Source organism: Protopterus annectens, chromosome 13.part0 (genome assembly GCF_019279795.1).
Source record: "Protopterus annectens isolate FY-2018-M chromosome 13.part0, PAN1.0, whole genome shotgun sequence".
Classification (NCBI taxonomy): Eukaryota; Metazoa; Chordata; order Ceratodontiformes; family Protopteridae; genus Protopterus; species Protopterus annectens.
The window spans coordinates 818,689,459-818,716,741 of NC_056747.1; the positions used below are offsets into that span (position 1 = coordinate 818,689,459).

At 43.6% G+C, this 27,283-nt stretch overlaps 1 protein-coding gene across 3 annotated transcripts in view; it reads left to right on the forward strand.

The window, feature by feature from the left end:
- The window catches only part of BRIP1 (BRCA1 interacting helicase 1), a 2,367,390-nt gene that overhangs the window by 1,185,242 nt on the left and 1,154,865 nt on the right, over nucleotides 1–27,283 (forward strand). For all 3 annotated transcript variants that reach the window (XM_044054537.1, XM_044054539.1, XM_044054538.1), the window contains 2 exons: nucleotides 22,646–22,811; nucleotides 23,111–23,251. In XM_044054537.1, the coding sequence (XP_043910472.1) occupies nucleotides 22,646–22,811; nucleotides 23,111–23,251 (307 nt within the window). The remainder of the gene's footprint in view (nucleotides 1–22,645; nucleotides 22,812–23,110; nucleotides 23,252–27,283) is intronic.

Consider the following 27,283-nt stretch of genomic DNA (forward strand, 5'->3'; position numbering starts at 1 on the left):
GGTATAGTAGTTAGTTTTTTTCTTGTCATTCCCCCTCCCTCCTTAGCGTTTGTGTGTGTGTGTGACTGGTTAAACATGGCAGAAGGGCCTAAGGCCATTTTTTCCAAATGTGCTGAGTGTAGCCACAAGCTTTCCCCAGCTGATGGCCACACTCAGTGCATTTTGTGCCTGGGGGTGGCCCATCTCTCAGAGGCTTGCCAGATCTGTGCGGCCTTTAACCCCCGGGCACTTCGGGATAGAAAGAACAAGCTGATCCTGGCGGGAAAGCTCCCCCATGAGTCAGCTGCTTCTTCCTCTCCTGTTCGGGCTCCGGCTCCCTCAGCGGCCTCGGCGCCCTCTGTTCCCCCAGCTCTACCCCGGACTCAACCTCCCACTTCGGGTTTGAGCTCTGGGGAAACTAGTGCCTCCTCAACTAAGGAGAAGAGGCACAAGGATAAGGAAGGGACATAGAGCCCATAAAAGGCGGACCGAGTCTCACCCCTCAGCTCCGCCAGCTAAAATAACTAAGTCTCCTTCGGGGGTCTCCGGATCCTTCTCGGCTCCGTTCGCCTAGCTTCTCACCGGAGGAGGAAGATCGGTCTCCCTCGAAGTCGTCGAGGCGGCCCTCACGGCCCGCCTCAACTACCTCTTCCAGGTCAACTAAAAGCATCTCCGAAGCGGATATGGATCGGATGATGCGTCAGTTCTTACAGACCCAAATGCAGATGGGGGTGCTCTTGCCTCCCCCCCTCTGGGGGGGAGCGCGGCCCCCATGTTTGCCCCGATCACTCCTTCTCTGACTCGCTTTCGGATCTCGGAGTCATCGGATCCGTGCCCATTCGGACCCAGGGAATTGTCGGCGCCGATAGCGCTTGTCTCTTCGCCGACTATGCCCTCGAGCTTGTCGGATCCGAGCTCTCGGGGCCAAAGGCTGAGCATCGGATACGAGGGAGTTGTTGAATCTTCGGAGCTGTTGGGTTCGGAGTGCACCTCTCTCTCGGCGCCGACTGCTTCGGCTCCGACCCCGATCCCTTCCTCGGAGCCGAGGAGATTGCTCTCAGAGGCTGGTGAGGGTGAATCTCCTTCGGCTTTTGAGGTAGTGGAGAGGGTACTGTTGAGATCCTCCAGATCCCCGGTTCGGGCTGTGGATCCACCCGTACCCCCACTGTATGACGGTCTGTCTTCCATCATCCGACCATCGGGACAGCCTGCCCAAGCCCTCCAGTTAGTTCCTGTTGAGGAACAACAACCCGTGGTCGAGCCCTCTTCGGATAGCCCCACCGAGGAGGTTCCTCAGAAACGTCGGTGTAAAAGGAGGCACCTGGACTCCCCCGAGTCCGTTACCACGGACACGGATTTAGATGATAGGGAAGGTTCCCCAAGGTCACCCCCTGAAGATGTCTCCTTTGGAGACATCATGGAAATGTTGCGTATTAGAGGGGGGTGGTCTGCCCAAAAACCTTCCCTTGATGAGTCCGTGTTCCTGGAGGCATTTGAGGCAGGCCCATCTACTTCTTGGGTGTCCCCTCCGGCCGGCCCCCTGGTGGACTTAATTACCACCAGGGTGTGGAAGGAGCCCGACACCGTGGAGCCAATACCTAGGCGTCCCGACAAAATACTGAGCCCCCCACAGATACGCAATCATGGGCCAAAGGATCCCTGTTGATTCCATGTTGGTGGCGGCGGCCACCAAGAAAGAGCTCGCTCAGGAGAGTTCTCTGGTCCACCCGCCAGATAAAGAATCTCGAGCGTTGGACCGGATTGGGAAGCGGATGTTTGCTTCAGCGACCTTTTCTATAAGGGCGCTGAACTATATGGCACATACCATCAGGCTACAGCGAGACTTGATCAAGGAATACGCTGCAGCTCCCCCAGAGTTCATGTCGGTCAGAGATAGGAATGTGTTTACGACACGAATGGCCACTCTGAACTCCATCTCCAATATGTCTATGCGGCTCCTCTCTCACGCTTTGGAGGGAGCCGCTAGAGCCAGTGGAGCAGGGATCGTCTTACGACATCACGCCTGGCTCTGTCTTTGCTACTTCGCGGATCCCTTCAAGGCGTCCTTCGCGAACGCCCCCTTTGACGGTTCTGCTCTTTTCAGCAAGACCGTTTGTGATACGCTGGTCCAAAGTGAGAAGGATGGGAAGACGCTGTCTGCCATCGGAGTCCGCTTCTCTAGTCCCCAAAGATCCTTCTCCAGGAATCAGAGGGGACAAAAGAAGCTGTGGTTCCGCAAGTCTCAGCAATCCCATCCAGCTGCAGACCACTCGTCTTCTAGAGGCAGAGGAGGACAAGGTGGACGCCGGCCCAGAGGCAGAGGGGGGCCGCGTAATTTCGGGTCTAGAGAACCTTTCTCGGACAGACCCGCGCAACAGCCCTGAGGGCCTGCCCGACTGTCTCTCTCTGGAGGCAGTCGGGGAGGCGGTTGACGGAGCACCTGTCAAACTGGGAGTCTCTTACAATGGATCGATGGGTGCTCCGTATAATTTCTAGAGGTTACTTCATTCCCTTCCTAAATCTTCCCCCCAAAACCAGACACCTCCCCGATGTACCACCCGATCAGAGGGAGGCGGCGGCCTTAGAAATTTTAAAGCTGCTAAGAAAAAGAGCCATCCAGCCCATCCCCCCAGATCAGTCCGGATTGGGTTATTACTCAAGGTTCTTTTTGGTGCCAAAGAAAACGGGGGAACTCAGACCCATCGTAGACCTTTCCGCTCTGAACCTATTTATACCCAAGGAAAAGTTCCGGATGGTCACTCTTCAATATATCCTCCCCCTTCTGCGGGAGAATGACTGGATGTGCTCCATAGACCTCAAGGATGCGTACTACCACATTTTAATGGACAGACAATCCAGGAGGTTTCTCCGCTTCCGGCTCAGAGCCAGTCATTATCAATTCAGGGTTTTTCCATTCAGCCTCACTTCAGCCCCCAGAGTGTTCACCAAAGTCATGGCGGTGGTTGCGGCCCACCTGAGACTTCAGGGCATTCAGGTCTTCCCGTACCTAGACAACTGGCTCCTTACCTCAAGCAACAGGCATCAGCTCTCAGTAGCGAGAGATTACGCACTGATTCTAGCCCACAACCTAGGCATTTCAGTAAACCTGCAGAAGTCCTGCCTGTGCCCCACTCGAGCCCTGGAATTCATAGGGGCCAGATTGGATACTCGAATCTCTCGAGCTACCCTAACATTAGTCAGACTGAACAGCTTGTCTTATCAGGTGTTAGCTCTTCTACGAAATCCTTCTCCTCCAGTGGAATTAGTCCTGAGTGCACTAGGGTCTATGGCAGCTGCGATCGGTCTTTCCCTCCATGCCCGCCTGCGAATGCAGATGTTGCAATGGACCCTTCAAATCCAATGGTCCCTCTTGCTCCATCCGCTGAACACGCCCATACCACTGAGCAGAGTCTGCAGGGACTCCCTTCTTTGGTGGTTGCATGTGGGGGGACTCAGAGAAGAGAGGCCCTTTGTGATTCCCCCGGCCGAAGCCACATTGACCACGGATGCTTCTCGCCTCGGGTGAGGGGGGGCATTGTTCAGGCAGATCCGTTCAAGGCACGTGGACTCCCCTAGAGACCGCATTGCATATCAATGCCATAGAGATGAGGGCGGTGCTTTTGGCGTTGCAAGCCCTCCATGATCTTCTTCCCCTGGGGACTATTGCGATCCAGTCAGACAACATGTCGGTAGTCTGGTACATAAACAAACAGGGAGGAACCAGATCTTACCCCCTGTGTCGAGAGGCCATGAGAGTTTGGGAATGGGCGATCTCCACCAACTGCTTTCTGGTAGCAACGCACATCCCGGGACGATCCAGCGTATTAGCGGACAAGCTAAGTCGGGTGCTCCTCACTCCGTACGAGTGGTCTCTGAATCCATCTGTTGCGAGACAGATCTTCCACAAATGGGGTCAACCTTGCTGCGATCTTTTAGCTTCTCCTTTAAACACAAAATGCAGCTAGTACTTCGCAATAATTCCCCCCAGAGACGCTGTAGTCCATGCTTGGTTTCCCGGGCTCCTTTATGCTTATCCTCCCCTTCCTCTCATGATGAAGTTCATTCAGAAAGCCTGTTGGTTGGGGAGCAGAGTTATCCTCATAGCCCTATTTTGGCCTCGGCAGATCTGGTTCCCCTTTCTGCGGTCTCACAGTGTGGCTCCTCCGTGGATTCTGGATCCCAGTCCAGAACTGATTTCTCATCCCGCGGATTGCCCAACACCCAACCTGGTCAACCTCAAGCTTGTGGCTTGGCTGATCCTGTTCCATTGATGGCTAGGACTCCCGGTATCTCATCCCCGTTAAGGCCATTCTGGTTGCGGCTCATAAGCCATCTACCAGAAAACTTTACAACAGTAAGTGGAAACGTTTTTCCATTTGGGCCGAAGATAAGGGCTTGGACCCATTTACTGTCCCTATCCCAACCATCCTAGACTTCCTCTCATTAATCTTTCACCAGGGAGCAAGCGCTTCTACGGTTAAGGTACAATTAGCGGCCATCTCCCATTTTCATGTGGGTGATGGCATAGGTTCCTTAGCTTTTACAAAGTTGTGCAAAACCTTCTTACGAGGCATCTTTCTTTTAAATCCACCAATAAAGTCTGTGGTTCCCCCATGGGACCTCACTCTAATCTTGCAAGCCTTAACAAGTCCACCTTTCGAACCTGCGGCCTCAATTCCGTTGAAGTTCTTGTCATGGAAAACAGTCTTCTTAGTGGCCATTACTTCGGCCAAAAGGGTTTCAGAGTTGCAAGCCTTGTGTATGAAGCCTCCTTACCTTATCTTTCACAAAGATAGAGTGTCCCTCAGGACTAACCCGTCTTTCTTACCTAAGGTTGCTTCAGAAGCAAATATAAACCAATCAATAAATTTACCAGTGTTTTTTCCCACTTTTCAGAACAAGGGAGAATACACATTACACAAATTGGATGTACACAGACAGCTGCGTTTCTACTTGCATAGGACTAGAGAATTTCACAAGTCGGACCAGTTATTTGTCTCGTATGCAAAATCAGCCATGGGTAAAGCCATTTCCAAAGTTACTGTGGCAAATTGGATTCGTCAGTGTATTATTCAGGGGTATATATCGTCTGGCAAACCAGCCCCGGTTAATATCTGTGCTCATAGTACAAGATCTGTAGCCACTTCAACAGCCTTCTGGTGTAGGGTTCCAGTGGACGACATATGTTCAGCGGCTACTTGGTCCTCTTCTCATACATTCATTTCTCATTATAAATTAGATGTGATTTTGAGAAGCAGGGCTTCTTTTGGCTCCGCGGTGCTTCGGAATATCCTTCTGTAAGGACCACTCAGGTTCTTATAAGTAGCTGGGGACTCTGTCCCACAGATTGCAGAGCAAATGAAGTAACTACTTCAGATAAAGAAGTTATGTACTCACCATAACGTTCCATCTGAGTAGGTACTTCATTTGTCTCCCGAAAGGGAATGTTTTAGAAGGCAGTCTGATCTAGTCCTGCATTACTGTCCTGGAGCTGAGGATTTGAGTGTACTGTCTAGTCATCTTCTGAAAGTGGATCACCCCAGAGATGTACTTTTTTGCTATCAAGTTGAATGCAGTTCTCTACCTCTTCTCCATACAGCAGGACAGGAGGAAAGCTTGCAGTGGATATGTCCTTCCCCCATTGCAGGGGAGATCCCCTGTATGCCTTTCCACTGTTCCTTCTGATTCTGAGTCTCTTTAAATAGTTCATAAAAAAGTGAAAATAGAGCCCAGAAAAAAGAAAAACTAGGGTTTATCCCCATTGCCCTTTGCTGGCTGAGAAGAGAGTGGCTTAAGTCTTTGGATATACAGGAAAATTCACAGTATAAGTGAAGTTGCCTGGAGATGCAGGAAGGCTTCCCATTAGAAGCCAAGGATAACCTCCTTGTTGGGATCGACCTAACAACTGATCTAGAATCATTAAATGACCTAAACCTTCTGGCTGGAGATTTGAATGCATCAAAACTGCTAGGAAGCCTTCAACCTGGTAGGCATAGTCTGCTGATAGAGAGAAGTTATTTGTATTGGCATAGATATGTCTTTCGCTACTCCAGTTGGTCAGTATGTATGTGCTTTTGATGACTTCCTTTTTTCATTCCAAGATTCAAAAGTGTGAGCCATTGAATTATGAAAAAAAAGTCCAAAGATACAGAACAGTGAATGTCAAACAGCATTGTACTGCTTTAAAGTTGTTTTTATTTTTTGCAGGGGCAAGCCCTCTGTGCCCCCAGTGTTAAAGGCAAGCTCCCACACATGCCCAAATTACATATATCAACTCCAAGATTGTTATCCCTCAGAGAAAAGGGAATATTCCTAGAAATGGCCTTCTTGAGCTTAATATATGTTAAGTCTGTAGGTTTTGTCATTCAATCTCACTCTTCTGGACCTTGCACTATTGAGTCTCAGAATATCAAATGGTTATTGTTTGTGACCTTTTTTGTGCACCTTACATGGTTTGCTTCCTAGTTAGTCAATTAATATTTAAGCGTGTTCTGACCATTGTAACCATGTGGAAAGCCAAGACAGTGGACAAGCACTAGCTGGTAAAGCAGTTCCTTTAAGACGTTTTGCATCCTGATCCACCCTTAAAGAACCCCTGCCTCTTCTCTGGGACTTGAACTTCACAACTGATAGTCTTATATGTTACCCATTGAAGTCTGCTGGTTCAGTGTTATTGAAATTCATATTTTGTAAGTAACGTTTTCATTCAAGGTTATTTTCTCTGCCCACAGGATTACAGAACTTCAGCTCCTTATCCATAAGGAACCTTTTTCTGTTTTGTGGAGTTAGAACAAGCAACCGCTTAGCTGCTCTTCTACAAATTCTGCCATAGGTTCATAGGTTCATACTAGGCTATCTGCCCAAGGGCATTTATAAGCCTAGCCAGAGTGTGTTTGGCTTTCGCCACCCATTTTAAATTAATTTTGCTATGCCCTTTTTCGAGGTTAGTATACTGTGCCTCTGTCTAACAGTGACACAGAAGTGATACCCAGGGTAAACCTATGATCTCCCATCCACTCATCAAGATTCCTCTTGAAGAGAGTCAATGAGGGACTCTGCCTAACCTGGACTGGGATTTTATTCCAGAGTGAAGGGAGCCTCTGGGTTATGAATCTCTCCCTCCAGCATGTCCTATTTATTTCAGTGCTGAGGTTCAAGTCTCTCGAGCGCATAGCTCGATGGGATTTGGATTTTCTGAGGTGCAGCATGTCCATTAATTCCAGGTTGAACATGGCTTTATACGTCAGGCACAGATAGCCTCTGAGCAGGTGGTATGCCACTGAGTAGAGCTGGAGTTTCTTTAACCGGGCAGCATATGACATCTGTTTGAGCCCTTTGATCCTCTTGGTGAGGTACTTTTGGGGTCTTTCCAGTTGCTGCAAGTGTCTGATAAGGTACATCCCAAAAGGGGCACTGTACTCAATTATGGGCCTGATGAGGGATGAGTAAAGAGGCATGATGACCTCCCCTGATCTAGATGTGAATCCCTTCATGATTAGGTGGGCTATATAAAATGTTTTTCTAACCACTTTGGCCACGTGGTTTTCAAATGAGAGATTGCTATCAACTTGGATCCCCAGGTCCCTAATTACTTCTTCGTACTTAATGGATTACCACCTATGTGGTAATTTGTGGGCACTTTGTTTTTGCCAAAGGGGATGACTATACACTTTTTGGCGTTTAGCTTGAGGCCATGGCTCTGGCACCAGTTGTCTGTTTCTATGTGGCCCTTTTGTAGGATGCTTGTGTCAGCTGGAGAGTCGATTATGGCACCTAGTTTGCAGTCATCTGCGAACTTGGTCAGCCACAGTCCTTCCGTGTTGGCCTCTACCTCCGAGAAATATATACCGAACAAGAGAGGTCCCAGGACTGAGCCTTGTGGGACGCCACTTGTAACTAGTTTGGAGTCTGACATGGCTCCAGCAATTCTAACCATGTGGGTTCTGTCCTTGAGCCAGTTTGCAACCCATCTAGTGACATAGGGGTTTATATTTAAGCTGGTGAGCTTATCTATAATGCCCGAGTGGGGTATTGTATCGAAGGCTTTTGCGAGGTCCAGGTAGGCTGTGTGGACCACCTTCCCCTCGTTAATGGCCTTGGTGACTGTTTCAAAGAAATCGACCAGATTTAAGAAGCAGAATCTGCCCTTAACAAAGCCGAACTGGGTAGGATCCAGTGTCTGTAGGTCCCCAATATCTTTATTTATGAGGTCCATGATGATCCTTTCCATAGCTTTGCAGACCAAGCTAGTCAGGCTTATGGGGCGATAGTTTCCAGGATCCGTTGAGGCACCACCTTTGTGGAGAGGGACCACTGTTGCTGTACGCCACTCTTTGGGTACATATCCTGTAGTAAGGCTGAGATTGAACAGTAGTTTTATGTTTGGGTTTAGCTCTTCTTGGAGTAGGACGCAGCTCGGGACACTGTCTGGTCCCATTGATGCTGTGTTTTTTGCTTTGGCGAAGGCGGCTCTTACCTGAGCATCTGAGATGTCAGGGGGGCAGCACTCTGCTGGGATAGATATTTGCCCTTTTGGTGGGTGGGTGGGGGGAGTTTGCGCTGAACCTGTCAGCTAGGATGTTGGCAATGTCTGTGGGTTCGGTGTATTTTTTTGTCACTTTGGACTAATTCTGAGCATATCTGGGAATTCCCACCCAGGTTCCTAACATAACTAAAGAAAGCCTTGTGATTATCCTTAGTGTCCTGTGCAATTTTTCTCTCGAAGCTGGTCTTAGACAATTTTATGAGTGCCCGTAGTTTTTTGCTAATACTGATCAGAGATGCCTTCCCTTTTTGGGATTCTGCTCTGTCATGTAGTAGCTTCCTCCTTCTATTGTATAATTTGTTTATGGCTGGGGTCCAACAGACAGGGTGCCTGCCTTTGGAGGATTGGGTCTTGGTTTAATTGGGATTGCATGATCCATGCATTCCTGAAGGTGTTCATAGAATGCATTTATAAAGTATTCTGCGGTCTGGGCTGTATTTTCCACAGGCCCGGGGGCTTTGAAGGATTCCACCTTGGTTTTGAGGAGTGTGAAATTTGCTTTAGTTTTTCACTGTGGTTTTCTGGGCAGAGGATGGGGCCGGGATGTGAATATCCAGTGAGATTAGTTTATGGTCTGATCTTACCAGTGAAGGATACACTTCTGGTCTGGAGCATGGAGCCCCCATGTTGGTGATGATCAGGTCCAGTATGTTTTCCCCTCTTGTGGGAGTGGTAACAAGTTGTTCCATAGCATTTGAGTTTATAAATTCTAGGAACCTTTGGGCTAGGGTGTTGGAGCTAGAGTAATGCTCCCAGTCTATGTTTGGGTAGTTGAAGTCGCCCAATATAATGGTGTTTGGAGAGACCTTCATATTTTCCAGTGTTCTCAGGAAGGCCGAGTGGGGTTCCTGGGTTTGGGAGGGTGGTCTGTAGCAGGCTATAAACTGGAAGGCAGTTTTACCCACTGTTAGTTGCACATGGATAGTCTCTGATGCTTCGTGCTGTGCCACCAACGTGGAGGTGTGGGTATCTTTGACGAATAGTGATACTCCCCCTCCTTTTGTGGTTCGGTTCAAGTTTTGGGGCCGAAAAGCATGGTATGAGGTATAACCTGGTAGTGCTGGGGTGCTCTCGGGAGCCTTGAACCAGGTTTCTGTAACTGCACAGGCATTGATGTTCTCTATGCTAAGGAGAGTTTTGAGTGCGTGCATCTTGAGGTTTAGACTTCTGGCGTTGAGTAGCATTACTCTTAGTTTCTTATCCCTTGTGATACCTATGGAGGTAGGTTTGTCTTTTGAGCCTTGCCTAAAAAAGGCACTATGGGGGTGGCAAGAGCCTTTGCCAATATCCGAAAGCCCAGGGGTGACAGGTGCAAGCCGTCCCTAGCGAAGTATCGTGGCTTGTCGAGCATGTCATCCCAGGCTGACAGGCATTGGATCCCCTTTGAATGACACCAATACTTAAGCCAGTTGTTGAAATTGATCATTTTGTCTTCATATTGTGGCATCATTCTTGGTGAGGGTAAGATTCTACTCAAGGTCAGGGTCATACAGGCCTGGGCTACATGCTCAGAGAGCTCCTCTATGTCTCTCTTCATGTAGTCCACCGAGGTATGTCTCAGGTCATTCACACCAGCATGGACAATGACTGAGTCATATTTGTACTTGCCTTGGAGTGACCTGAGTGCTTGTGTTATGTGGCGGATCCTAGCACCCGACAGGCAGCTCACCGTGACCTTCTCCTTGTTCAGCCTGGTGAGCGGGACGTCAGTGTGCCTGACGATAGTCACCTATTACAAGTGTATCAGATGTGTTGTTTAGCCTTAAGGGCTGTGACTGTTCGGCACACTGGCTTTGTGAGCTATGTGTTGCACTTGTTTTGTTTTGGGGTAGTGGTTGCTTGGGTGTCTGCTTTGGAGGTCTCTGCTGCTTAGGCAGATTTTTATTTAGAGCCTCCGAGTATGTTTTTGTGTGTTTATGTGTTTGGTTTGCTGTCGTAGTAGGTCTATGTGAGACTGGAATTGTAGTAAGTGTGGTTTCCTTCTCCTCCTGACTGGTTACGCCAGTACTGAGTTGAGAGAGCTTAGCCTCCAGTTTGGCTATATGGTTGCATCTCTCACATGTGTTGGAATTTGTTGGGAGGAGGAGAGGGTTGTCTTTGTACATGCGGCAGTTGTAACATTGCCTCAAGATTCCCAGATTCACCAGCTGGACCGGAGAGGAGATTGACAACTGACCTTTGGACATGCTAGAATAGTATTGGGAATTCCTTTATAATTGAAAAAAGGGCCAATGGGGAACAAGGTACTCAAGGGGAGTTTGTGAGGGTGTAGTGCTTTTAATTTTTTAGTGCTGACTTATACAATTGCTTTAGTGAGCAAGTGCCAGGCTTTAGAGTAGGAATAGGGTGTTTATTATGAGAACTAGATCAGTTCTAAGAGAAAAAGTGAAGAGCAGACTTTGTGGAGCCGAGAATGGTTTAAACCCAATTAAGCGGAGCTGCCCGATGCTGTGCTATGCTCAAAATCGCGCCAAAGTGGGTTTTATACAGGGGACTTGAAAGAGCTAGAAATTGGCCCAAAACGGCCAATAGACTACCAGATTCTTGTGCTGGGAACACTCCTCCAGGGATAGATAGGCTGCTGTAAGCTCCCCACTGCCACTGGTGAACAAAGAAGCCTCCCTTTATCCAAGAAAGGAAATGGGCAACACAGGAACTTTCCAAAAGTCCAGAATACAGCAAAGCCTGTATTTGGACTACTCTAGGTCAGGAAAGACGGGAAACAAGGATCATTTTTTTTTCTTTTTTCTTTTTTGCAACAAACAGCAGGAAAATGCAATAAATATGTAACACAGGCTAGCGCACTTGAGTGTGTAGCCCCAACAGGTAAATGCAACAAACAGGACAAACTTTAAATTGCAAGTGCAAAAGCGTGCTAAAGCTGGCTTTAAAGGAGGGGGTTAGAAAGAGATAGAAAATGGCCCAAAACGGCCAATAAGCTACAAGTCACTGGGCTGGAACCATTCCTCAAGGGACAGATAGGCTGCTCAGTGCTCCCCACTCTCACTGGTGAACAAATAAGCTTCCTCCTATCCAAATAAGGATATGGGCAACACATGAACTATAACACAGCCCAGAGATCAGCAATACCTGAAGACTGGACTATTCTAGTTCAGTAAAGATGGGAAACAAGGATATTGTTTTGTTTTTTTCTTTTCTTTTTTTTTTTTTTTTTGGTACAGAAACACAGTAAATACTTTAATTCGGCTAGCGCACTTGAGTGTGTAGCCTACCAGTTAAACTAAGCAAAAACAAACTTTAAAAGTGCAAAAAACTCAGAAATACAGGCAGGAATGCAATAAAACAACTTTGCAGAGTTTATTTAGTTAAAGAAACAGAGAAGTCTATATATATATATATATATATATATATATATATATATATATATATATATATATACAGAAAAGCAGCTAAAACACACAAACACTTCAGATGCAGTGCAACCTAGAGCACTTGAGTTGTAGCAATATTAAGGCAATTACAGTTATAATAAATGCTCTGAAATATACTCTATATTTCCAAAATTTTTGAGAAGCACAGTCAGAACACAAGGAAATTCAGGCAAAAATTTTTTTTTTTTTTTTTTTTTTTTTTGAAGGGAAAAATGAGAAACAGAAGGCCTTATCCAATGTTCTGTCTGTATTAGGTAGAATGAGCTAATGACAATAGACTGGGAGGAGTGTCACAGATCAGATTTACAGTAGGGGCGGGCAACTGCAAAGCCACCAAGTATCAAAAACAATAGCTTACAAGACGGTAAGCACTAGAGAAAGCCACAAATGAAAGTTTTTAAACAGATAAAGATTTGTAAAGATACAGAATGCTTTTAACTGCAAACAAATCAGTTACTTGTGCAGATTAGTTAATAGCAATAAAATACACTCAAAGACTAAAATGCAGGCAATAAAAGTGCTATTTATTAATTGTTAGAAACAATAATTTGTATAAATAATCGAGAGAGAAAAACAAGATACTTGTATATCTCAGCTAACAGTTATGGTCAACAACTCTCATCCACTCTGCTCAGTGTGTATAGACAGAAACCCTATCAAAGTTAGGGCTTAAATACCAGAACAACAACTTTTTTTTATTTTTTTTTTTTTACAAAAACACAAAAGAACCAGCCCTCACTAGCCAGCAGACAATTAACACAATCTAGCCAAGTTAAAGAAAGGCTTCAGCTAAAAACAATAGCCTACAGACACTAAGCACTAGAGAAAGCCACAATAGATCATATTGTTTGTTTCCACTGGGACTATCTATGATGATAATAAGAAAGTCACATTACTAGGATGCTGAGAAGTTGTGACTGTTAATTATTGTGTTGAAGAACTTGAGCATGTATGTACTGCTTTACACAGTGGCTCAATGGAAAGATATCTGCTGTACAGCTTCATGGTCTGGAATTCAGTTCTGACTTCCTTTTATTGTCTGTATAAATTTAGCATTCTGTCTGCTGTTCAGTATGGTGTTTTGCTGTTTGTGAATGACAGAAAAGATGCATTTGAAATACATTACATTGGCCATTATAGAGATTGGGGTGGTAAGTATACCCAATTAATGGTAGATACTTGTAAGGTAACTGCAGAAAAGAGAAACCAGCAAAGTAATGGTTAACAGTGTCATGCACCTATGAGCTCTCAGTGCTGAGAAACCCATAAAACCGGTAAGAAACCCAACATTTTCAGCTCTAGCAGAGAATGACAGCAGTAAGTTGACATACATTACTCATGACATTATTTCATTCACTTTTCTTAACTTTCATAGAGGTGACCACCTAAAGCAACAATCGGTATTTGTAATCTTTTTAATCAGATAATGTCATTTCATATCACTGTTGCAGTATTCTTTATGATAGGGATCCCTGCCAAGGGCAGCCTGACATCCAGCCAGTATACCAAAGCCTTTTGGTTGTAAAGGGTATGCTATGTGTCACACGTATGCTTCCTGCTAATGGCATAGGGTATAAAGGTGACATCCTGACATACCATCCCCAGAACTTTTTTGCTAATGGTCCGAACTCCATCTTCGATCATTGGTCAGAACACTCGTTCTTCTGCTTGTTTATACCACTTTCAGATCAAGGGATATCTCATCCTATCTCCACCTGTCCACTCTTCAACTGACGCCTTTTTCTGAGGACGTGCTTCAGGTCCTGCAGGAGGCCAGGAACCCCACTCCGAGAAAAATCTTACTTATCTAAATGGAAGAGGTTTTCTGTTTGGTATCCTTCTAGTAACCTAGACCCACTTACTGTTGATGTTCCTTTAGTTCTGACTTATTTGTGTGAATTGTTCAATGCTGGGTTGGCATATTTTTCTGTTAAGGCCCACCTTTCAGCTATCTCTGCTTGTATGCCTTTGATTCCCCATTTAACCTCTAGATTTGAGGCCAAAGAATTTCCTAAAGACATCCATCGCATTAGGCCCCAGGAAGCCTGCCCCTCAATCCTGGGAACTTAATTGTGTTTTAGAAAAATTGACTCAGACTCCTTTTGAGCCTGCTGCTTCAGCTTCCTTACAGCATTATTCTTGGGAGTGTTCTTTTGGCCATTACTTCTGTCAGACGGATGCCTGAGCTTCAAGCCCTTATGGCTTTTTCCTCCTTTTATGCCCAAGGTTGTTACTGAGTTGTCTCTTAATCAGTCTATTCATTGCCCACGTTTTTCTCTTCTCCACAGTCTGCTAGTGCTTTGCACAACTTGGATTTGCATAGACAGTTCAGATATTATTTGGATAAACCTAAAGCTTTTTGTAAATCAAAGCATTTGCATCCATGATGTTCTTCGTTCCACATTGCTGCAGTCCTTACTATTGGGTAGTCCGCTGTCCCAGTCGGCCCGAATACCAGAGTATATGGCTGACGTCGGTCAGGGCGCATTAGACTGACGTCAGTACGTCAGGGTACTAATGCGCATGACCGACGTCATATCCTCAGTCTTTTTTGCCGCATGGTCCGATGCAGAAGCAGTTTTGCGAGTGCAGGTTGGCGTTCTGAGATATTTCCGAAACCGGAGTTTCAGACCGAATCAGAGTTGGCTAAGTACCCCGTTGGGGAACATTTTGGTTTTTTCTTGCCTCAGTATTTAACCGGATGTCAGAAAAAGTAAATAACTGTATTTCTTGTGGGAAACAGATACCTCATAGGGATTACCATACCTTGTGTATACCTTGTTTAGGGCCTGAGCACGACGTTGTTGGATGCCGCTCTTGTGCTAGTTTTAACAAACGCACTATTAAGAGGAGGTTAGACTGTGCCAGGTTAGTGTTTGGGAAGCGTTGCAATTATAAAATGCCGTCGGATGCTCCGACGCCCGCTTCGTCCAAGAAGCGCAAGGACAAAACAGCGAAGCCCAGGGTTGATGAACCGGCAGTCCCGGACGTCGGTTCTTTAGAAGGCTCAGTGGAGCCGGAGGTTTTGCCAGGAGTTTCTATGGAGTCTCAGGCAGAAACTTTACTGTTACAGGATGTGCCTTCTCAGGAGGTAGGCCTGGCTGAGGGGGCTTCTCAGGTAACTGTTCTTCCCTCTCTTCCCAAGGTAGTTAGAGCCTCTCCTTCTGTTGCCAAAACTTCTTTGAGAGGTAGGCCATGTTCAGCTTCAGGGGGGGCTTCTCCTAGCATTTCGGGTTCTGTACCTAAGAAACATATGCTTAAAATGGCAGAAGATTTGATTACTATGATTAGAGGTTCTATGCCCCCTCCTGATAAGAGGCCTAGGGTGGATCAGGAGTTTGATAGTTTTGAACAGTATTCAGAGGCTTCGGAGTCTTCTGCGGAAGATTTGCAGGAGTATCCTCCTTATTCTGATTCTGATGTGGATGATTCCACTCCTACAGCTTCTCCTCCTGAGGATTTCTCATTTTCAGAGACTCTGCATTCCATGAGGGAGCACTTTAAATGGGAAGGCCAGGATTACTCTGATTCCAGGAAAAGGCTTAGGGAATTCTTGTTTTTACCCCAGCATAGGCCCTTAGCTATACCTCCTGTGTTGAATGTGGTGGAAGATGTTTTTGCAGAGGCTTCCCTGAACCCTGATTCTTTGCCTCCTGCTCCTGTTAAACCTGATAGGTACTATAGGGTGCCCGAAGCTCATAAGTATTTGTTTAAGAGTCCTAGGGCAGACCCAGAAACTGTTTCTCAGGGGCCTAAAGGTGTTAAGGCCTCTGTGGTTAAAAATCCGGTTCCCACTGATAAAGAGGCAAGGGCTTTGGATAGGTGGGGAAAGAAAGTGTATACTTCTTCCACTCTAGCCATGAGGCGTTGAATTGTCAGTTTCACATGCTAAAATATCAAAATTATCTCCTTTCACAATTGAAATCTAAGGTGGATGCTTTGGCGGAAGGTATTGAGTGTAAAGAGTTGCTGGATTTGGTTCATGTGTCTGAACAAGTGGGTAAGCATTCTTTGCAATGTGGTTTCGATGCTGTACAGGCCTCCTCGAGGGTGGCTGCCACTAGTTCTGTTCTTCGCAGGCATGCCTGGTTGAGGGATCAGAATTTAGCTGAGCATGTTAAGACAAGGATTTTGGATGCTCCTTTACAGTCTGATGTGTTGTTTGGTTCGCCTGTGGAAGCAGTTTTGAAGAAAATGGAGGACAAAGCTAAGTCTATGCAAACTGTTAAAGATTTTTTGCAGGTGCAGCCTCCGAAGTTTAGTAGAAATTGGCCTGCTAAGGGGTGGACATATCCTGCTTATGATTCCCAGTCTAGGGGTAGGTCTAGCCGTGGTAGGGGCAGGGCTCAAGGTTCTTTTAGGCCTAGAACAGGAGTTCTCCTGCTCAGACTTCTGGTGAGGGCAGGGGTCAGTCCTTTCGTAAACAGACCCAATGACCTGCCTTTTCAGCTGCCAGTAGATTCTCGTCTGGCAGCTCCTTTGGGAGGAAGACTGTCTCTTTTCAAAGAAAATTGGGATTTAATTACTCAAGACAGATGGGTGTTGGATATCATTCACCACGGTTACAGGTTTTATTTCCATACATTGCCCCTTTCAAAGGCATGCCAGGCGTTCCTCCTCCACAAAGAACAGAGGCTCACAAGCAAATTTCTCAGTTACTCCAGATAGGGGCCATTCAGCCAGTCCCTGTATCAGAAAGGGGCCTAGGATTTTATTCTCGCCTGTTCCTAGTACCAAAGAAGGGGAACACGTGGAGACCAATTTTGGATTTATCTCTCCTCAACACTTATCTGGACATTCCCAAGTTCAAGATGTTGACGTTACAACAGCTTTTACCTCTGCTGGGCAAAGATCACTGGATGGTAACTTTAGATCTCAAGGAAGCTTACCTTCATGTGCCTATAAGGCTAAGTTGCAGGAAGTATCTGCGGTTTCGAGCTGGAAATTCTCATTATCAGTTCTCTGCATTGCCCTCTGGCTTATCTACTGCGTCCAGACTATTCACAAAGGTTCTGGCTCCAGTGATAGCTTACTTCAGGCTACAAGGAATTCAAATCTATCCTTACTTGGGCGACTGCCTGATTCTGGCTCAAGAAAAGGAAGACCTTCTACAGCATCTGGAATATGTTATAGCAGTGCTAAGATGCCTAGGGTATTCTGTGAGCGAAATAAAGTCCAGTCTAGTACCCTCTCAAGACATGTGCTTTCTGGGTGTGAGACTGAATACAGCAGCCCAGATGGCCTTTTAACCCCGGACAAACAAAGAGTCTATCACTTTACTTCCGTCAACTATTCCATCGCTACGGGCTGTTTGCAAGGACAGTCCTTCAAGCATTAGGGTTCATGGCATCTTGTATTCTGGTGCTTCCCAATGCCAAACTGCATATGAGGAAGCTACAATGGTATCTCAAAATGTATGGACACAGCACTGCCAGGATTTGGACACTGTCATTCAAATAATACCTTGCCTTCAAAAGAATTCTTGTGGTGGGCTCAGGAATGTCACCTAAACAAGGGACTCTCTGTGACCCGGCCAGAGGCGAGTCAGATTTTAACGACAGATGCCTCGGACATTGCTTGGGAGCTCATCTAAATGGAAAGTGGATACAAGACAAGTGGCCTGCCAGACTACAGCATCTACATATCAACATGAAGGAGATGTTAGCAGTCCAGTTTGCATTAATGGCTTTCAAGGAGTTACTTCTTCCAGGGCAGGTGTTGATTCTAACAGACAACACAACTGTCATGTGGTACATCAACAAGCAAGGGGAACACATTCTTATCCTCTATGCAGGCAAGCAATGATTTTATGGGAGACTGCGCTAAGCTTGCAACTAACTCTTCAGGCAAGGTTTCTGCCAGGAGCACAGAACTCCTTAGCAGATGTGTTAAGCAGACAAATCATGGATCCCCACGAGTGGAAACTGGATCTTCATGTATTTCAGAAATTGACAGTGTCATGGGGAACTCCAGACATAGATCTGTTCGCTTCTCCACTAAACCACCAGCTGCCAAAGTTTTGCACAAAGGGGTTTCATCGCACAGCTTGGAAAGTGGATGCTCTGTCTTTCAGTTGGAAAAATCTTCATGTGTATGCCTTTCCACCTCTGCCTCTTCTTCTAAAGGTGCTGTTGAAAGTCAGACAAGACAAGCCAAGGATGATTTTGATAGCTCCAGATTGGCCTCGGCAACACTGGTACCCACTACTAAGGAGTCTGGTAAGGAAGCCTCCATGGCCTTTACCTTTGATTCCTCATCTGTTATCTCAGAAGGACGGTCATCTGCTCAATGTCAAGCTTCACTCTCTCCATCTAACAGCCTGGCATATTCTGTGTTGAAACACAGCAGGTCTCAACTTCCTCAACAAGTTTTAAATGTGATTATGGAAGCTAGAAGACCTAGTACAAGGAAAGTGTACGCAGAAAAATGGAAGAGATTTTTATTTTGGAGTACAGCAAAGAATTTGGAGGTTTCTGAGCCTAATTTGAGTGTGGCTCTTCAATATCTTACTGAGTTATTGGACAAAGGTTTGTCCTTCTCTTCCATTAAGATTCATGCTGCAGCAATTTCAGCTCACTATGATTGTGACCCACCTTTGTTTTCGCATCCTTTGTTCAAGCAGTTTCTTAGAGGGGCAAAGAATATAAGACCCCACGTAGAGCTCCTACTCCTGCTTGGGATCTCAATTTTGTGTTGGAAAAACTTACTCTACAACCTTTTGAGCCTGCGGCTACTGCTGAATTGAAATACTTGTCATGGAAGACTGCTTTTCTTTTGGCTATTACTTCTGCAAGAAGGGTGTCTGAGTTGCAGGCCCTTATGGCAGTAGAGCCCTTTTTGATTTTCCATAAGGATAGGGTATCATTACGTACTAATCCTTCCTTTATGCCTAAGGTGGTTTCTAGTGTGGCTTTAAACCAAACTATTCATTTGCCTACTTTTTATGCAGACCCCCAAAATAAAGGGGAAAAGATTTTGCACACTTTAGATGTACACAGGCAATTGCGTTATTATTTGAGCAGGACTAAGGATTTTAGGCAGTCTCAGCAGTTGTTTGTTTCTTTTGCTTTGAGTTCACAGGGAAGCCTGTGTCAAAACAAACTATTTCTAGGTGGATTGGGTTTTGCATTGCATTTTGTTATTCCCATCATGGCAAGGAGATTCCAGCTGGGATTAGGCCTCATTCCACTAGGGCTACTGCCACTTCAACAGCATTTCTAAGGGGGGTGGCAACTAAAGATATTTTGGAGGCAGCTACTTGGAGTTCAGTGCATACTTTCTCTAAGCATTATCATCTTCCTATCTACTCTAAGTCTAGGGCTGGTTTTGCCACAGCTGTTTTGCAGGGCATGTTGTCAGCTCCTACTTCTTTATGATTTGCCAGCCTCCCTTACCTCTGCTTTGGGATTCTACCCAATAGTAAGGACTGCAGCAATGTGGAGCGAAGAACATAGTACAGTTTTGTACCTACCATAAATGTAGATGTTCGAGGATCCACATTGCTGCAGTCCAATTACCCTCCCTCCTTCCCTCTGTGTTTAGGGGTGGTTGTGTAGGTGAGGTTATCTGTTGATATTTTTATATATATATTTTTGTATATATTGTACATAATTTTGGTGCAGGTATTTTGGGCCTTGTCTTTCTAGGGTCTTCTGACATCTGGGGCAAGAAAAGACTGAGGATATGACGTCGGTCATGCGCATTAGTACCCTGACGTACTGACGTCAGTCTAATGCGCCCTGACCGACGTCAGCCATATACTCTGGTATTCGGGCCGACTGGGACAGCGGACTACCCAATAGTAAGGACTGCAGCAATGTGGATCCTCGAACATCTACATTTATGGTAGGTACAAAACTGTACTTTTTTTGTCCTTGGTCTTTACATTTGTCTGTTTCTAAGCAAACTATTTTTTCTTGGATGTGTAAAGCCATTTATTTCTGCTATTCTTTTCATGGGAAGAGACTTCCTTCTTCTGTTAAGGCTCATTCCACTAGAGCTGTGGCTTCTTCTGGTGCTTTTTTTCAAGGGTTTGGATAGTAATTCTGTTCTTGGTGCAGCAACCTGGGCTTCTTTGCATACCTTTACTAAGCACTATAAGTTGGATATGATTTCTAGGGCCAGAGCTGGCTTTGCCAGGGCCATTCTCCATGACTTTCTAGAGGGCTCTGCTGTCCCTTCCTCCTCCTAATCTGCTTCTTGAGCTTTTACATTCTCCCTATTGTAAAGAATGTTGTAATAGTGATATGGAAGGACATAGTACAGTTGTGTAAAATGTTGTCATAACAGTAGATGCCTTTCCATTCACTGTTACAGTATTCGCTACCTTCCCTCCTCCCCCTGGTCCTTTTTCCTTCTGGATGTGTTTCTTACCTATTTTTATTCTTAGACTGTTGTTCCTACTGGGGCTTTTTCAATTCTGAGGTTGGTATGTCCGGACGTCACCTTTATGTCCTACACTGTGAGTGAGGAGCATACGTGTGACATATGGCATAGCCTTTACAACCAAAAGGCTTTAGTATACTGGCTACGTTTGGCAGGGTTCCCTGTTATAAAGAATACTGTGAAAGTGAAGAGAAGGACATCTACAGTTATGGTAAGATTTTACACAGCTGTACTTTCTTTACTTTATGGGTGTTTTTTCTCTTGCAGGTTTTTGTACATTTTTTGGCAGGACACAAGCTTCTTTCTTCAGTTAGTGTGTATTCTTGCATATGTTGATCTTGTTTCAAAGGGCATTTTTTTTTTGTCATTTACTTCTCAACTTGTACACTTGTATGTACATTGCATATGTGCCATACCCCAAGAAATTCTGTCGAAGGGATCATATTCCTTATTACATCTGCTCATAGTGCAGTGATCCCATGAGTATCATTACCAAGAAGGTCAATTTACTGGGAACCCTGATTTAGCCACATCTGTTACTAGTACCTGCTTAAAAATATGCCTTGCAAAACTCTTGTTTAAAGTTACCCCACCTGCTGTGGGCAAAAGATCCCCCTCATATGAAGGTACACACATACTTATAAGGGGAAAGCATCCAGTAAATTTCCTTACACAGCTGAGTTCTTTAGGGATCCATATTCTAAGTCCAATAAGGAAATTACTTGGACTGCCCTGTCTGGCCAAGATGCTAAGGAGTGGATGGATTCTGCCCTCCCATCCGTGGTATTCACCTTCCTTTGCTGTTGTGATGACATATGTGAGCTCTTGCTCCTCCCAGTTACCAGTTCAGCCTACAATAAGTGATAATGGGTTTCTCAATTAGCTCAGAGGGCTCATAGTTACATGTCATTGTTAATTAATTTGCTGGTTTCTTTTGTCTGTATAGGTACTTATCTGCATCTACCATCGTTTGGTTATACTTTCCCATGTACACACACACACACACACACACACACACACACACACACACACACACACACACACACACACACACACACACACCACATAGTCTTTTGTTGAGATCAGGCATCATTCTGGACTAATCTACATTTCTTTAAGAAAGTTGTTTTAGAACTGTCTGCAAACCAATCTCTCCTTCCTTTTTTTTGCTCTATGGAGGTAGAAACAAAAGGAAAGGTAGCCTTAAAGAGCTCTTCACATTTTGGACCACCATGACCCTTTGCACCTTGAACTTGCTCCACCAGCTCCAGCTCTGTTTAAAACAAGTGTATAAATTCTGAAAGATGGAACAGCTATTTGTCTCCCCTGCTCCAAGGAGGGAGGACTTTGCAGTAGCTAAGCAGACCCTCTCCAAGTTAAGTGGTTGCTGGAAGTTGCTCCTGTCAGAGACCATCCCTCAAGGGGGCATTGCTGCTTCTAGTGTTTGCTTCAGTAAAGTCTTCATTGCAGACATTTTTGACTTGTCCATTTGACCATGAGTTCACACTTTCACCAAGTGTTATTGTTTAGGCCCTGATTTCTAGAGTCATGCCTCCTTTGGTTTTTCGGGTGTTTTACTGCTTGTGATTGTGCCCCTTTTTTTTAATATCTTTGTTTATTCACAATTGAAATAGCATAGCTACACAAAGCAGGGTCCTCTGTGTTGTATATAGCACAGAACACTTCATTTTAGGGATCATTGCTGCAAAGCAAATTCTTATTTATGGAAAATGCACAGAGAGAGAGAGTGGCCTTCAGTGTTATTTTTAGAGCTTTAGAGTAACCTCAGTGAACTGAGCTTCTGCTGTGCTCCATATTTTGTTTGGGCTTACCATTTAAAATTAAGAGGTGCTCATATGCTACAAGAAATGCTCATCATTTAGTTTGTCCCTTGTTCCCTTAGGTAACTTTGAGAGAATACTTACCCAGTTATCTAGTGTAGCTTTTGAAGTTTGAAAATTTGAAAGATAGAGATTGGAAACTAACACTGAAATTCTGGATCTCCCTGGAAATATGATGCAACAAGTGTGTGCATGCACATAAATTCAAAAGACATATTAGCTCTAAGCATTTTTTTTCACAGTCTTTTTGCCTAGGAAAGGTGCATCAGCTCTATCTTATGAGGACTGAACAACTTTTAAAAAACTTTGGAAGATGTCACCACAATCTGAATTTATGAAGGTTCGTGGTGCACCCCTGAATGTGTGGAATTTTATGAAAAATGACCAAACTGAGAGCACTTAAATGTATCCCAATCATTGATCCAGTGAAGAAGATCCCATCAGATCAGTTACTACAACAAATTGTTTTTCGGCTGAGCTGATTATTTTTTTCTCTTTCATAGATTTGCAGATGATTACAGGATAGTGCTACAACAGACCTACACCTGGACTCAAGGGGAGGATTTACCGGATGAAAAATTTTTTTTTGTTCGACCAAAGAATAGGAAAAGCATCCGACAAAAGACAGCAGTAGTTATGTTAAACTTCTGGTGCCTAAACCCTGCCGTGGTAAGCAAGCTGTACGAGACTTCAGCAAAATCGCAGTTAAAACAAACTAGGTCGATAAATAGAAAAAAAAGAAGATAGTGTTTTCATTTTCATTGGTGTTACTTCTTCATATGTAGAACTGTGTCTTTCTCAATGTTAGCCTCTATAGATACATGATTGAATGCAATAATTGAAAGTTACAAACTTATTGCTAAGGAGCAAAAAGTCATGTTATTTTAAATTCCTATCACTTGTTATAACGCACTGTTGTGTTTTTGCTCTAAAATATTTGTCTGATTTTTTTTTTTTTTTAATTGCAGGCATTTTCAGACTTGACTGATTGTGTTCGATCAATAATTTTGACATCTGGTACTTTGTCCCCTATGGGATCTTTTTCTTCTGAACTTGGTGTGAAGTTTACTATCCAGCTGGAAGCAAATCATGTTATTAATAAATCTCAGGTAGATTTCTGGTTCACAGTATTGTATGTTTTTTTTTTTTTTTTTTTTAAATATGTAAGTTTAAAACTATATAGCTAGATAGATGCTGATTATACTAATACTTTACTGACTTGTTTTGTATTTGCTGTCTTCCTAATGTTTGAGTCGATCTGTTATATGACCAAGTTTGCAGATGACTGCAAGATAGGAGCATTCACTGAATCTCCAAATGGCTTTACCATACTATAGGAAGGTTGTCCCAAAATAAATACCTGTTGCCAAAATCATGGACTGAAACTAAATGCCAAAAATGCATTATTGTATCCTTTGGTAAGTCATCTACTCAAGGGAACTACCACATTGACAATACATCCCTAAGAGTTCACCCCATTGTTCACAATTTGAGAACTTGTGTGGACAGTGACCTAACTTTTGGCCAAAATGTGTTCATTGTTTTAAGAAAGCTCTTCTGTATTGCACAGCTTATAAATAAAGGAATTGTGTCTAGATTTAGGGAAGTCATTGCTCCCCTTTACTAGACCTCATTAGGCCAATTATTGAATATAATGTCCCCTTTGGCATGTATTTCTCCAGACACATGCAACAACTAGAACACCCACAGAGGTACCTTATTAAAAGGATACAAGGCCTAAACAACTTGTCCTACATGGACCAACTAAAAGCCTTGTCACTATACCTTGTATCAAACAGACTGCTAAGAGGTGACCTATGTCTGACATACAGGGCATCCTTCAACCCAGTACTGATGGATTTGCTGCACAGCAGCAATACCAATGGCATCAGAAATTAAATACTTGGTCTAGGGATCTAAACCTCTTCTGCAACATCAAAAGAATGGTTTGGAGGGCCAGGTATATCTCACAGAGGATACCACTGCTCTGGAATAGACTCCCCATTCACATTAAACAAGATTTATCTCTGTCTATATTCAAGTGCAACTTGGATCTGTGAATTTACTCCTGGACTGCTCCTGCACTACTGTTAAACAGAGGCAGCTCCTAAATGCTTTATCCATTCATGGGTCTCCTTAAATCCTCTATGGTATGAGTCAGTTATTCTCATTAGGGGAAATTTATAATTATCAACCATAGGGATGGGTAAGACTAATCTCTAACCCAATAGGACAGGTTTATTTGATCATAAAAAGGAAAATTGTCTAGGCTTAAATAGCCCACAAGTGCAACTAGCCTAGTACCTACCTATGATCCTATATGTCTATATTCACCAGAAAATAGCCCAGTTGTATCAGTACTCTATCCTGGCTAACAAATAAAATACAAGAAGTTAATAAATAAATGTGAAGGATGAATAATATGAACTATTCTTAATCTGAATCATACTGAGTATACAATCTGTTGGATCCTGTATGGGCCTTCTCATTCCCTCCTACCACACACAAACACTCTCACACTTCTGCCTTGTTGTACTTGCTGTTTTTATGATTGTCACCCTCCTCTCTTATTATACTATTTTCAGTACAAGAGAGGATAATTCTTTCATTTCCAAACGGGCCATCCTGATTAAGGAAAGGTGTACTAATTGTTCCAGCTTGCCTCTAGAATGTTGGTGTGATTGAGTAACTAAAGGGATGCTGACTTCACAAAAGTAGCACTAGATGAGAGCTGGTCTCTTGTCCAACACCGTCTTCCCTGACAAGATTATTATAAAAAATATTGATGCCCATTTATTTTTCCATACCTTAAAATTAAGAAGATTGTGGAACATTTTTCTGAATCACAGTCCCAGCTGCCAACCTAATATGTCCTAGGGTTATAAAAAAGTCTCAGCTGACCTGTTGGAAATTCACAGTAACAATAACAAATGGCCTTTGCTCAAACCATAGATGCTTTCTGAAAATGCTGATAGCTTAGCTATTGCAGAGTTCTGGCTTAAAAGTAACTTTTTCATGTTTGGATGAATTTAAGAGAATTTTGTTCTCTTGAATGACAACAGACAAGAAGAAAGAATTGTTGGTGGTGCATGTCTTACATAAGGAGATATGTGATATTTGGGTCTGTCTCCCTGTAGTCCAGCTCACCTTTGGAGGACACACACAACTGTGTGTGTGTGTGTGTGTGTGTGTGTGTGTATATATATATATATATATATATATATATATATATATATGTGTATATATATATATATATATATATGTGTGTGTGTATATATATATATTATATATATAGTGTGTGTGTGTGTATATATATATATATATATATATATATTGTGTGTGTATACATATCATGCGTGTGTGTGTGTGTGTATACATACCATTCCTACTAATATCCATAGGGAGTGAAAGGGCTCAGCTAGTGTACAAAATGTGCTAACTGACCACTGTCCTTTATTATGTTGGTTATTTAAAAAGCCATATCCCTGAATGGTTTTATGGGCAGCATGGTAGTATTTGAAAGGGTTTGCTCTTGGCACTTGGAAATATTTACTGGAGTTCTCTATACAATGAAAATGTCTTTCATTCTCTCCTGAACTAGATTTTAAGTCATGGTGAGGCACTTCAGAATGTGCTGTTCTCCATTAAACAGTCTGTTGATGGTGCTTGTTGAAAACCCAGGTGCCATAACTATGACCATCTGATCTCCCCTACAAAAAGTGCTTGAAAGGCACAATATCAGGTTTTGGAATTTTATGATATTTTGTTTGAACTGTGTTTTATTTGTTTGTTTGAAGGGTTGGAGCTGATATTGTCTGGTCTCACACTTTTAATAAGCAACTATCTGTAGGTTACCTCAGAAATCAAGGCCTTTCTCAGGGAAAAGGTTTAGGCTTTGATTAAATGGAAGACTTATGAACAGGTTTCCATCTAGTACCAGTACCTTAACACTTGGAAGCAAAGTAGAATACTTTTTTTTCTAGCTATACAAATTATATGTTTGCCTTTTGTTGCATAAGCTTTAGGCATTTACCAGTGCTGGAGTCACAAATTTGACCAAACAATGCTCACCTTCTCTCTTTGTAATAAGCATCTTGTATCTCAGTAATATTTTTTCCAACAGACATCTTTATTAAATTATCATATATGACATAGGCAGTCTTACATTTATATAAATGAAAAACAAAATTACACCACTTTAGTTGCAAACATTAGGTACCACAGACACCATTGAAACAACTGTAGTTGCAAACGTTGTACATCACTTATAATCTATCCAGTCATTGTCAGTTAAGCATTATATGGCTCATTCAAATCCTGCCTCTTAAACCTCATTCCTTCTCTGCATATTTTCCCACAATTCACATTTTTTCTATGTAGTTTGCTCCTTCCGTTTTCTAAAGATCCTGATTCCAGTAGTTTTATCTTTGTTACTATATTTACTACATCTAGTTAAGTTGGTCTAGACTTTGATTTCCATTTTTAGTAATTGCTTTTTTGGCAGCCACCATAATTAGACTCAGCAAGGCTTTACTATGTGTAGGCAATTCCGATTCTGTATCATAGCTCAAAAAAATCATCTCCCCAGTCAATCCAATCTGCTCACACAGCATCTCTGACAGAGCGGTGCAAGATCGAATGCTTGTTAAGACAGCTTAATTTGTCTTCATTAGGAAGAAGCAGGTGCCTTTCAGAAATCATCCAAAACTGTTTTGAGAGCCATTAGTGTTTTTCTGGTTATTTAGCTAAAGAGGTTCCACAAAACAGCCTGCATCACAGTAACTCAGTAATTCTATCATATAGGGAACACATCTCGACACAGACCTGCCTTTGCTCCTAACTATACTGATGCTTGTCTATTATTAGAGTGTTTTATCCTGATAACAATTATCCAACTTTTGACTTTGATCACAGAATATTTCATCAACTGCCGGAGAAGTTGCAAACTTGTCTGTACAAAAAAAAAATCCCAGTTTCATCCTGATTTCCTCAAAAATGTTAATTTGTTGCATTGCAAGGTCAATCGATTTTCATCTTTAACTACATCTGATAGCCTAGCCTCCCCTTTAGACACACAGCTATTTGCCAACTCTCTAAAGTCCCTTCCCCTTCTATCAAACAGGGTATTTACCCATTTGCCA